The 12,766-nt window shown below is 51.8% G+C and overlaps 1 protein-coding gene across 1 annotated transcript in view; it reads right to left on the bottom strand.

The window, feature by feature from the left end:
* The window catches only part of MROH2A (maestro heat like repeat family member 2A), a 57,654-nt gene that overhangs the window by 10,106 nt on the left and 34,782 nt on the right, over positions 1 to 12,766 (bottom strand). Inside the window, exons 23-34 of the mRNA XM_031936547.1 lie at positions 12,629 to 12,751; positions 11,588 to 11,667; positions 9,790 to 9,898; positions 8,889 to 8,984; positions 6,352 to 6,456; positions 5,102 to 5,225; positions 4,454 to 4,572; positions 3,750 to 3,902; positions 3,166 to 3,320; positions 945 to 1,104; positions 672 to 865; positions 210 to 347 (exon numbers count right to left, since the gene is read on the bottom strand). Of these exons, the coding sequence (XP_031792407.1) occupies positions 210 to 347; positions 672 to 865; positions 945 to 1,104; positions 3,166 to 3,320; positions 3,750 to 3,902; positions 4,454 to 4,572; positions 5,102 to 5,225; positions 6,352 to 6,456; positions 8,889 to 8,984; positions 9,790 to 9,898; positions 11,588 to 11,667; positions 12,629 to 12,751 (1,556 nt within the window). The remainder of the gene's footprint in view (positions 1 to 209; positions 348 to 671; positions 866 to 944; positions 1,105 to 3,165; positions 3,321 to 3,749; positions 3,903 to 4,453; positions 4,573 to 5,101; positions 5,226 to 6,351; positions 6,457 to 8,888; positions 8,985 to 9,789; positions 9,899 to 11,587; positions 11,668 to 12,628; positions 12,752 to 12,766) is intronic.

Raw genomic sequence — 12,766 nt, 5'->3', positions numbered from 1 at the left:
CCTCATATCTGCTCTGAGCAGGAAGGGTTTGAATAAAAGGTTCTGTCTTGCACACCACTGCCATCCTAGAGTCCCAGGTTGGCACGGCAGTTCCCCCAGAAAGAAGGCATTCAGCCATGACCGGACCATGTCCTCACAAGAAGCCCTTCCATCCAGCAAGGAGGTGCCTCTGCAGGTCCCCCTGCCACCCTGTGGGAGCCAGAGCCCACCTGGCCAACAGGCTCACACCCTCCAGGAATGTCCCGCCGTCCTGCAGGAGGTCCCACACCGCCTGCTCATCCAGGGCACGTGCCAGGTGCTGGCTCTTGACTCTCTTGAACAAGAGCTGCATGGACTTGATAGTGACCCTGGAGGGAGGTGGGAGCTTGTGATGCACTGCCCTACTGGGAGCGCATGGCCCGGAGAGGCTGCTGCAATCTGTGAAGTGAGGACCCAGTGCCTGCCGGGCCCAGCCCAAGGGGCTGAGGGAAAGGTCCAGGGAGGGAGTGGATCTGCAAGCTCTGAAAACCACACTGTGCTTGACACATATGAGAACGGTATCTTGAGTAAGATCAGCTCCCACCAGGAAGAGACAGGGGGCCCCTCAGTGGAGTCCACTGGCAACTAAAGGGCAGCCCGTGGCTACACCCAGCCCAGGCCTGCTGCCTTGCACCCACCACCCTCGAGAGCACCTTTGCACGTTCATCTCCTCGGGCAGAGGAGCGGTGTGGACCAGCTTCCACATCTTCAGGACTGGCGGGGCAGTCTCTGGTCGGTGGCTGCTGCCAAGCTGCAGCAGGAGGGTGTAGATGAGGTCAGGGAGGAAGTCCGGGAGCTTATCATTCTCATCCAGCTTCTGAATGAGAAGGTGGATGGTGCACAGGATCTGCAGAGAGAAGGTCCAGGGCATCAGGCTCCTACCCAGAGACCCCTGAGGAGCCTTGGGGCTTGTGCCTGCAACTCACCATCAGGGGGTCCACCGCAGCCAGGCGCCAGATGTCAGCCTTGGAGGTGGCACTGACTCTGGGGCTGAGCCGTGACTGCAGTCGGCCCATCAGGCTGTGGAGCATGGTCCGGGCGAAGGGCACGTTCTCCGACACTGCCAGCCACACCTCTGCCAGGTGGCTAACCAAAGTTAGGGCACAAGGACTGTGAGTTTCCTGGCATGTGCCCTGGCAGATAAGAATCCCTTTCAACCCCTTGGCAGCCCCCTAAGTAGGAGCTGGACTCTGGGCACTGAATCTCAGAGAGGTTCAGTTTTGGAGGGAGCCACCAAAATTTGCGGGCTTAGAACCCAGGCTCCTGACGGTACACTCAGCCCCCTTTCTCTGCATGGGCTCACAGTACCTTTGGGAAAGCCATGGCCCCCGCAGAAGCCCAGCTCCACTGCTAGGTGGCCAGAGACCCCCACCTGCTTGATGACTGTACAGACATGTCCAACAATACCTCCTAGTGCCCAATTTGCATCAGGTTTGGTTGTCGGTAGCTTTCTGATATTGTGTCACCTAACCCAACACATCTTTGAGGAAGGTATTTTTATCTCCATATTCCACAGAAGAGGGAAGTGACGCTTGCAGCAGTCAGGCCACCTGCCAAACTACAGCTAGAAAAGGGCCTTCCTGGTTTCCAAGTCCAAGCCCATGGCCCTGCTGAGAAGGGAAGGCCCCCAGGATAGGTAGAGAGGCACAGAGAGCGGGGCATCTGGGAGGTTCTAAAAGGCTAATGTGAGTCTAACAAGTCTAAATAGAATTTAACAAGGTTAAGTTGAACAAAGAGATGTGTAAACTGAGTACTGGAACCCACAAAACCAAATGCACAAGAGCAGGTGGGTTTGGGTCTGAGGGGAGATGTGCCTGGGGGCAGGAATAAATGGAGAGGGGGCAGAGTGCACTCATCAGCACCCACTGCAAAGAAGCCATGGGGTGCAAGGAAACAAGAAGGGGCACCTCAGTCCTATTAATTGGCAACAAACAACCAACGATGACACAATCCTGGAAGACAACCCCAGGCTCTGGAATGCAGCCCAGCTGATACCCTCATCACAGGCTTGCAAGACCCTGAGCAGAAAGCCCAGCTAACCCATGCCTTGACTCCTGAGCCATGGAAATTGTGAGCTAATACGTGGGTGTTGTTCAAAGCTTCTAAGTGGGTGGTAATTTGTTATGCAGCAATAGCAAACCAATACAGATTTTGGCAAACTAAGTGAAAGCCAGTGTGACGTGGCCACCAAGCATGCCAGCCTGACCCAGAGCTGCACTGCCCATCCCCATTGCCCCCACCCAGCACTGCCGCATGAGCCACTGAGCCTCATTAAATCGTGAAACCTGCACCACCCTCCCAGCTGGACCCACGGCAGGGCGGCCCTTATGAGAAGCAGCTCCACGGAGGAGCCATGCCTGCATTTCGGGCAGGTCAGCCCTTGTGGCTCTGGAGCCCGGGCCTGTTTCTAAAACTCTTTTCTCTGTTCCAGGCCTCTTATTTAGCCTGACACCTCTTCACCTCCCTGCACCAGCACAGGCTCCACTGCTCTGGGGATGACTGCCTAGCTCTTTCTGGCTCCTCTCAGGTGAATTCTGGTACCACCCCAAACAGACTCCCCACGTGTGGGGAGACCATGCCCAGCTGCCTGTGCCATCATGCTGTAGCACACACAGGAGCTTTGTGCTGTTTGCAGAGAAACACCAATAAAGACGGGGTCGCTCTGCATCACTCATGGCCACCTCCGGGGCTGGAGGTTGGGCCATTCTCCCCTCGGAGACTGAGACAAGTTGCTTCCCCTCTTAGGACACATTTTGAAAGAAATCGGGACAGCCTGGAATATCTCCAGGGCTTGCTCAGGCCGTGGAGCCACATCCTGCAGCCGATCTGGTGGAGCTCTATTTGCGGGGAAGGAAAGAGCTGCTCTGGGAGAGAATGAACTCCACAGACACTGCCCCAGGCATGTGGGGAGCTATGGCTCTGGATTCCAGCTCCTTGTGGCAACGTTCTACAAGCCTGGGCTCTCTGTCAGTGGCTCATTGGAGGCTGGCACCTTCTGCAGGAGGTACAGGTAGAGGGCTTCGACCTCCTTCAGGGCGGGGCAAGGTACTACCTGAGGCTCCAGGCTTCTGGGACACATTGGGATGGCGAGTTGGGCATGGTCCAAATGGCATAGGAGGCCAGGGCTGCCTCCTCCAAGGCACCCACCTCTCCATGGGCAGGGGCTGCCTCAGGAGTGACGTGAGGATGGTCTCCTGGTGATGGTGCGCCAGCAGCAGGATGCCTTCAATGAGAAGGTGCCGCACCTCTGGGTGGTCCACCACCGGCAGGTGCACCAGGATGGCGCTCAGGATCTCGGCCACCTAGATGGGGCGGGGCATCACCAGGGGGCAGCCCAGGCCCCCATGGTCTCCTGCACTAACCCCATGACATGTCCCTGCTCCAGGGCTGTGGCCCATTTGGACAATGGGCAGGTTAACGCCCAGCACCCTCTCTAGTGCATCCTCTGGTCTCTGCCTCAAATTAATTTTCGCAGGATTTCAGTGCAGGAGGTGGTGTGCTCCGGGGAGGAGAGCCTTGACCTCCAGGTCAGCGAGCGCTTAACGAACGAGGCTACCTTCAACACGCTTCTTTCTGGTTCTAGAACTCTGTTTCCTCCTCCTCTTTAGCAGCCAGGGGTTGGGGGAGGCATTCTCAGCGCGTGCTGGTGAGGCCCTCACCCTTCCCTCTCATCCGGGCACACCAGGCAGCCCCAGCCCCACTCCCTGCTGGCCCTGCCGCGGCTCTGCCACCTTGTCCTCCAGCTCCTTGGCCCGCATCTGGAGGAAGGAGCCTATCCAGGTGACAGAGGCCTTGTCGTGCTGCAGGTCCATGGCCCCAGTGTTCTCGCAGAGCTTCTGGATGAGTGAGACCACCTCGTCGCAGTTAAACTCCATGCAGACCACCTAGGAGCAGAGCGGTGACTCCCCTGCCCTGCCTCCCCTGCCACTCCATGGCTGCTGACACTCCCTCCTCCCCTGTCCCACCTCATGGCCCCACTCCAGGCTCCCATCCTCTCTCAGACCATGGCCATGGCCTCCTCCTGGGCTGAGCCGGAAGGGGCCTGGTCCCCTGAAGTCCCCAGCCCCTGTTTGGGTGGCTCCAGACACTTCCATTCATCACTGTGCCATGAGCCTGCCCACGTGCCCACACCATGTGCAGGGCCTGTCCAGATCATTCCCGTGGCCCTTTCTGCACCCAGTGTGGCACATCACAGAGACAGGGAGAAGACAGCAAAGCAGATTAAGCACCTACTGTGTGCCAGAGACACAGTAGGGACCTGACATACTGCAGGCCCTTTCAACACAGAAGGCAGGAGTTGGGCCAAAAGCCGTGGAAGCTGAGACCCCAGAGAACTTGGGCTGTGCCCACCAGCCCGGGAAGGCCCCCCTCCCTAAGAGATGGCCAAGGGCCACGAGACCAGCCTGGCAGCCCAGGCAGGCTCCCCGGCTGTCACCTTGGCGATTCTGGAGGATGCACAGAAGATCTTCTCCATGTCTGTGCTCTGGAGGTCCCCCTTACATTTCTCAAGCTCCTTCTCCTTGGAAGGGCCCCAGAAGGAGCAGGTCTGGCTTGCTGTTGGGAATACAACTTCAGAAATGACCAGCAGGGACAAGGGGCCTGGCCACCTCCACTTCGTGGCTACCTCCTGCCCTGGCTTTGCAGGCCTGAGCCACCCTCCAGCATATCAACATCCCAGGAGTTCTGACCTTTGCTCTCACTGGTCCTTCCAGAGGCGTGGCGGCCTCTGCCCGCACCACCGCTCTGCCCAGCTCAGAGGCCTGCTCTCCCGTGAACTCAGCTCGGGCCAGCTCTGTCACATGCTTGGCATCTGGGAGCTGACTTTCTCCCAGCCAGGCCCTCCCTCAGTGCCCAGCACTTGCCCTCCGGGGTCAATCTGGGCTAATGAACCTTTCCTTCTGGAAGCTTCCACGGCCTGCTGGTGAACTCTCCCCTCACTGCTCCCTCTGATGGTCACCTTTGTCTCCATGCCTGCCTGCACAGAGGCCACGCTTCCCTCTGGGGCTGGCCACAGTGCACACTCCTGGAGTCAGCCCTCTCTCCCTCCCAGAGGGGCTGGTCCTCATGTCCTGCCCTCTCATACCGTGAAGATCTAGCAGGCTGGACAGGACATTCATTGAGGCCATGCGGGTTCTTTGATGGGCATCACAGGTACACGGGGCGATGAGTCCGACCATTGTGCCAAACTGCCCCATCTTTAGGGGGATCTGGGGGACAGGAGACCACGGGGCTCACACCTCTGTGCTCTCATGCACACCTGTTGCTGCTGCCCAGGGGCAGCGTAAAGGGCGACTTGAGAGGGCAAACCTGCTCTGAAAACATCCATTTGGGGAAGGGGAGGGTGCCACTGCCTGTCCCCTGCCCAAGCACCAGCCTCCCCTGCCCACAGCTGGGTCCCTGGAGGCTGAGCGGCCTGGATCTGTGCGCCCCGGCTCAGGACTCCCTCCGACTCAGCTCTGCTCAGTTCACAGCTCTGAACTTGGGCCCAGTTGTTCCTATAACAAACCCGGGGGATCAAATCAGAGCTTCCTGCTCACTAGCTGAGCGGCCCAGGCAGGGTACTCTTCCTCTCGGTCTCATGTTTCCTGTCTGCACAGTGGAGACGATGGTGGCGCCTCCTCTTGCAGGGAATGTCATGAGAGCCCAGGTGAAGCCCTCCACACAGCCTCTGGCCTCACATGTTGCTGAGTGTTGGTCTTGGCCCCTGCCTCATTGTGCTGAGCCTTCATCTCCACCTCCATCCAGGTGCCCAGGACCAGGGTCCTGCCCAGCCCACTTCTTTCCCTGCACCTCCCAAGACCAGACACCCATCCCTGCACCCCAGACCCTGACACCATTGTCTTCCCGCCACAGCCATCCTGAGGACAAGACAGTCAAATAGCATGGAGCCAAAAAATGTAGAAAATTAAGTCTCATCAGGCTGCGTCAGATGGTCAATCAGTAAAAACACTACATTGTTCTAGACATTGTAAGGGTTGCGGTACTTGTCAAGCTTTGCAAAATTTATGATTTGGCGGTGCTTGATTTTCTCAAAGTAAATATTCACTTTCCTAACCAATGTGGGGTTCATAACTATGTATCTTTTTGCTTAAAAAGGGCCCTCACCACTAGAGAAGCCACAGGACCCACAAATCCTGGAGCTCTGCCAACCACAGTCCCAGCCTTTCCCTCCCTGACCCAGCCCAGGGTGCTAGGTCATCGCAGCCTCTCCCAAGGGACACTCTGGGGACAGAACTTGATTTCATAAGTGTTCCCTCAGCTTCCAGATAGAGACAGGAACTCTTCTGTGCATGTCGGAGCAGCAGGCTGGGGGTTGGGGATTCCTGGACTCACGCAGACAGCAGTGCTATGGACATAGATCCGCATGAGATAGAGATGGAGGTTCACGGCCTTTTCCCGCTCCCATTCTTTCTCCGACAAGATCCACTTTTCCAGGAGCTATGGGTAGAGCCCAGAACACCAAAGTGGGTGTTAAAATCTTGGGGCCAGCCCTTTCCTGGCCAGCTTTTGCCCACCTCACCCTCCCACTCAGATTGACTTTCAGTGTTTCCTTGTGGTTCTAGACAGGCCCCATTGTGAAGGGAGATGAGGCTGTAGGCAGGCAAAGAGCATCCCCAGCATTCTCACCAGGATGGTGCTTGGCTGTTGCATTTGGCCTGGCTCCAAATGTCTGCCTGTAATGAAGGGCCAGGAGCACAGCCCACCATGCACTCCAGATGGCTCCAGAGGCCATTCTGATAGAAAAGTTCATTGTAGAGCAAATCACATTACCATAGATAAACAGGGTCATGTCATCACAATAAGGGTTGGTTCGTCAACTAGACACAACAATCCTAAATGTTTATGCACCTAATAACATAGCTAAATAATACATAATACATGAAGCAAAAAATGAAAGAACCAAAAGGGGAAATAAACAAGTTCACACTGTTAGTCAGAGATTTCAGTGCCTCTTTCTCAATAATTGATAGAACAAAAAGACAGAAAATCAAAAAGGAGATAGAAAACCTGAAAAATACTACTAACCAACTTGGCCTAAAAGACATTTTGAAACACTACACTTAACAACAGCAGAATATTTTTCAAATACACATGAAATATTTACCAAGATAGATGGTATCTGGGCAACAAAATAAATCTCAGTCAATTTAAAAGGATTTAAAAATATGGGATTTAAGTATGTCATCAGACAACAATGCAGTTAAATTAGGAATCCAAACCAGAAAGATTCTGGGAAACTCCCAAATATTTGAAAATTTCTAAATAACTTGCAGGTCAAAGAAGAAATCATAAGGGAAATTTAAAATGTTTTGAACTGAAATAAAATTAAAACACAATGTATCAAAACCTGTGAGATGCAGCAAAAAAAAAAAAAAAAAAAAGCAAAATCTAAGGACTTACACTATCTGATCCAGATTTTAAGGCTTGTTATAATATTACAGTAATCAAGACAGTACGGTATTGGTGTACCATAGACAAACACATTGATAAAGCCAAATAAATGTCCAGAAATAGACCCACATATACAGAGCCCTTGATTTTCAACAAAGGCGCATAGGTAATTCAAAGGAAAAAGGGCAGTCCTTTCAACAAAGTGTGCTAAAAGAGTTGGCTATCCATGGGCAAAAAATTAAAATAAACTTTGACCTGTACCTCAGACCATATAAAAATTAACTCAAAATATATCATAGACCTAATCATAAAACCTGAAAATACAAAACTTCTGGAAGAAAACATAGGAGAAAATCTTTGGAAGATTTCTTAGATTTGACACCAAAAGCATGATCCATAAAAGAAAAAAAGATAAATTAGACTTCGTCGAAACTAAAAACTTCTGCTCATTAAAAGATATTGGGAAATTGGCTGGGTGCGGTGGCTCACGCCTGTAATCCCAGCACTTTGGGAGGCTGAGGCGGGTGGATCACGAGGTCAGGAGTTCGAGACCATCCTGGCTAACATAGTGAAACCCCGACTCTACTAAAAAATACAAAAAAAATTAGCCAGGCTTGGTGGCGGATGCCTGTAGTCCCAGCTACTCGGGAGGCTGAGGCAGGAGAATGGCGTGAACCTGGGAGGTAGAACTTGCAGTGAGCCAAGATCGCACCACTGCACTCCAGCCTGGGCAACAGAGCGACACTCCATCTCAGAAAAACAAACAAACAAAAAAAAAAAATTGGGAAATCAGTAAAAAGGCCACAGGCTAGGAGAAAATATTTGCAAATCACGTATCTGTTGGGTTGTATCCAGAATCTGTAAAACCTGTAAAAGTTTCCATAAAAAGAAAGCAAGCAACCCAATCTTTAAAAACCTAACCAGTACCCTTCAAAAGTGCCAAGGTAATGAAAGACAAAGAAGGACTGTGAAGCTGTTCCAGACAAAAGGAGAACAAAGAGACCTGACGGGTAGATGCAGTGCCTAATCTGGACTGGATCCTGGATCAAGGAAAAAACAGCTCTAAAGGACATTATTGGGGCAGTTCGTGAAATTTGAATATGGGCCATCAGTTTTAATACATGTATTGTGTCAGCATTAAATGTCTTGAATTTGATCATAGCACTGTTGTTATATAAGACAGTACTGTTACTCTGGATGTCTGCAGCTATCCATGGTTCAAAAGATGTATGTGTATGTGGAAGGAGACGGAAGAAAACTGAGAAAGAAAATGTGACAAAGTATTAAGAACTGTGAATCTGCATGAAGTGCATCTTTGCACTATCCTTGCAAATTTTTAGCAAATCTGGAATTTTATAAAAATGAAATCACTAAAACAGTGTTTCATGCACTCCCCTGTTCCCCACAGTCTGGCCCTCAGGCCAGCTGCTGAGGAGGAGTGGCTATCCCTGGCTCTGGCCTGCTGCCAGGCAACTTACCTGCACCATCTCCTGCAGCCCCCTGGGGTCCAGCTGCCTCTGCAGGAGGCTCTCCATCAGCCGCTCCAGGGAGCTCAGGGCATTTGCATACAGGGTCTACAGCCAAGAGGGAGAGAGAGATAGGCGGCAATGAGGGGCACCCACAACCCCCCTCCCTGCAGGGAGTCCATGCCAGGGAGGGGTCTGGCAGTCATCCACTAACTTCTGCTCAGTCTGAGCTCCTGACACTCATTTTCTCTAGTGAAGTACAAGACAACCATTTAAGAGGAATTCACTTTACAAAGCAGGATACTGAACTCCTGGAGCCCAGTTCTGATTCTTCATCCAGGGTCAGTCCCTTGAGGCAGGGATGGCTACCTGTCCACAAAAGATTCCTTTTCCTTTTCCACAGTGTTGTCAGGGAAACAGCCATCCCGTCAGGGACTACATTTCCCAGGACTCCTTGCATGGGTAGAGCCATGTGACTGTGTTTCAGCCAACAGGAGGAGGGCAAAATGGCTCTCAAGCCTTCCCTAGACTTTCTCTTCCTTCTCTCTAGGCTGGGTATCAATACCCATTGATTGGGACCTTGGGATTCATGCACTGAGGATAGGCAGGAGGTCTCCGCCAGCCTAGGTTCCTGAATAATTGCACAAAGCAGCTCCATTTCCAATCCCATTGACAATTGGGCTTGACTTGACTTGGGTAATAAATAAACTTTTATGTTGTTAATCCACTAAGATTTCAGGGTTTATCTGTGTCAACAGCTAGCATTACCTTACATTTGCTGATAGAGCTCGCTACACTCTGCTGCCTCTAAACACTCGAGGGTGGTTCAGGAAGGTGGACTCTCAGCATGGCCCATGTTAATGTTAACTTCCAGGTCCTGACCCAGCAAATGAGGCATCCCAGAGCGACCTACCTTAATGGACTCATTGTCCTCTCCTGGCAGTTGGAGGGAAATCACAGAATGTATGCTGATATCCATTAGCTCACTGTTTTCTTCTGTGGAGTAGAAAGGCTTCAGCTTGCTGGGGAAAGAAGCAGTGACAAGAGAGGAACAGTCACTGGGGAGTTGAGCTTCTGCTGCCCCACTGCCCAATCTGGACACAGAAACATGTCTTAGAAGAGGAAGAGGCTGACTTCTCCAGTTGGAGGCTCTGGCAAGCATCCCTCCCCCAGGGGCCCTGGCTCTGACCAGTAACCAGTGTCCAGTGACTCTTGCCTGTGATTGAAGGGGAGATGCAGGGGTTCAAAGGCCATCTCTCCTATCTGCTGTTGCCTACTCTGAACCTGTTAATCTGCTCAGAAACATTCCATTGCTCCGTGCCAACTACAACCATGGAATCTGACCTCCCAGGCTGGTGCTAGTCCAGGGGCTTTCACATGTAATGCTTGGACCACCACCACCACGGCAGCAGCAGCAGCTTCATCTTGGAGTTTATGAGAAACACAAATTCTATGGCCCCAACCAAGACCTGCTGAATCAAAAATTCTAGGGGTGGTCTGCAGTCATCTGTGTTTTAACAAACCCTCTAGAGGTAGTTGCTAGCAATTGGTGCATGCTAGCTCATTCTCCTTCTAGCCCCTTCATCAATAATTCTCAAGCTTGATGCATATTAAAGACACCTCGAGGATTTTTTAAGGACCCCAGGGACCATGTCCAAGCCCCAGGATCTGGAGTGGGACCTGGATATCCATACTGTTAAAAGTTCCCCATGAGTTCTATTGTGCCCCCAGAGTTGAGAGCCACCATCCTACTTTAAACTCCTGTTCCCCCAAAGTGTCTTGTATTGCACTCTCCTAGGAAGCCCCAAGTCCAGGCATCTGCCTAAGCCCAGGTCAAAAGCCAAATGCCAACTCTGCACCAAGCCTTTTGATAGCTCCTTTTGTATAAACTGAGTTGCATTTTGTTAGTAGCCCCTTTTTTTGTGCTCAGATATTTTTTGTTGGGGTGTGTGTGGGTTTATCTGCAAACATAGTCCTATTAGTTGGCATTAACCTATAAGTCTGTTTGTATGTGTCTGTCTTATCTCTAAGTCCTTAGAAGGCTGGACTAGGTCTTATGTATCTGTGTCCCTTCAGTACTCAGCATATAATTGTGCTTAGTTGATGTTCATGACATTTATTTTAAAATCTGCCTGTTTGATGCAGCTTAAAGCATCAGATAGTTCTGCTGTGAGCCTAAGTAATGAATCTTCCCCTATAGAGGAGGTATTCTTAGAGATGAGCCAACCTCTTTAAATACTAATTTTATAAATCCATAACTTCTTCCCCTTTCCCCCTCCCCACCAGTGGATTGGCATCTCCAGGAAGGCAAGTCTTGGGGCTTTAGATCATTTTGTACCAATGGTATCAACAAATAGTTGACTGAGCCCTTCAACTCATTGACTAAGCCTGACTCATCTTGAAGGATGCCTGCAATGCTCTTCAGTGTTATCACTGTTATTTTGCTCAAAATATCCCCAATCAATGGAAGAGCAGCCCACCCATGTGCCATAAATCCAACTTGAAATCCTGCTGAGAATTATAGAAAGGAGTGGCTGAGGCTGACCCCCATCTTCTAGGCTGGCCCATTGCCCTGGGGAGCCACCAACTGAGACTCCTGCTACAGAGGCAGGAGAGGAAAGAGGAGGCACAACCCCCGAAGGAGCACCAAGGAATGGTCTTGAACTTTTCCCCACCCCTTGGGATGGGGTGTGGGTGGGGGCCCAGCTCACCTCAGGTGTGAGAGGGCCTCCATCGCCAAGGCTCGCACTGGAGAAACCAGGTTGTCAGTCGGTTCTGCCTCAATGACCGCCTGCCCAACATAAGCAGGGGGTGGTAGCTTTTGGTGACCATGATGGCAGTAGTACTCGCCAGTGTCAGCATGAGAAAGACCTGGCACTTCCCAAAGTGTCTAACACCCCACATCTTTTTCGTTCTTTTTAGGGCCATTTGGCTTTTGACATCTTAGGGGAGGCAGCAGAGAGGGAGTAGGGCCCAAAGTGGTCCTGGGCTCCTAGCTCGGGTTGCTCATCTACTTGCTGTGTACCCCGGGCCAGCACTTCCTCTGCCTGAGCCCAAGTTTCCTTCTCTGTAAAACAGGACCTATAGACCCATTTTACAGAGCTGCTCCAGGCTAGCGTGAAAGTACAGATCCAAAGCTCCTGGCCAGTGAGAGCCAAATAAATCCCATTTCCTCCTCATTGCCTTCTGTTCCACCCAATCTCATGTCCCTCAAGAGCCACTTCCAGCACAACCCAAGCAGCTTTGAGGGGCCAAGGCATTGGCAATGACATGAGTAGGGAGGCCTGGGGACAAAGGACATTGGCGGACCCACAGGCTCCATCAGCCTTTGGACAGTGGACATGTTCTTTGTCTTACATCCTTCTGTGCATCCTTCAGGGCTTCACTCTAAGTCTTGCTTCCAGCAGATCGCTGCCCCTAAGGCCCTCCTACGGAGACATGGGGAAGCTACAGCTAAGTCAGCCCAGGGAATCTCTGTCTATCAGGCCTGAACCAGCTGCCCTGGGCACTGCAGGACCCAAGACAGCCAGAATCTGCCACCCTGTTTCCAAACAGTTGACTGGCTGTGAAACCCTTTATCAGATACAAAAATCATTCTCAGAACTCCCACAGTTAGGTCAAAGCAGAGCCAAGACAGGGAAGGGCTTCAGAGAGCTCTGCAGATACCCTTGGGAACTCTGAAAACCTCTCACCACAGGGAGTTAGACCCCAAAACCAGGACCAGGACCAAGGAGGTGCCTCATCCAGCTTACCACTATGATGCTGGTAAGAGTCGTCTTCTGGGCAAAGTGAAAGTCCTCCAGGTCCTTGATGTTGTTGATGGCCTTGGTAACCTGCACAACACTCTTCATGAAGGCCATTTTGAGACAGATGTCCTGAGCCCAGAAGGG

This window comes from Piliocolobus tephrosceles, chromosome 11, assembly GCF_002776525.5.
Source record: "Piliocolobus tephrosceles isolate RC106 chromosome 11, ASM277652v3, whole genome shotgun sequence".
In the NCBI taxonomy this organism is placed as follows: domain Eukaryota; kingdom Metazoa; phylum Chordata; class Mammalia; order Primates; family Cercopithecidae; genus Piliocolobus; species Piliocolobus tephrosceles.
This window is presented reverse-complemented; position numbering and strand designations above follow the sequence as displayed.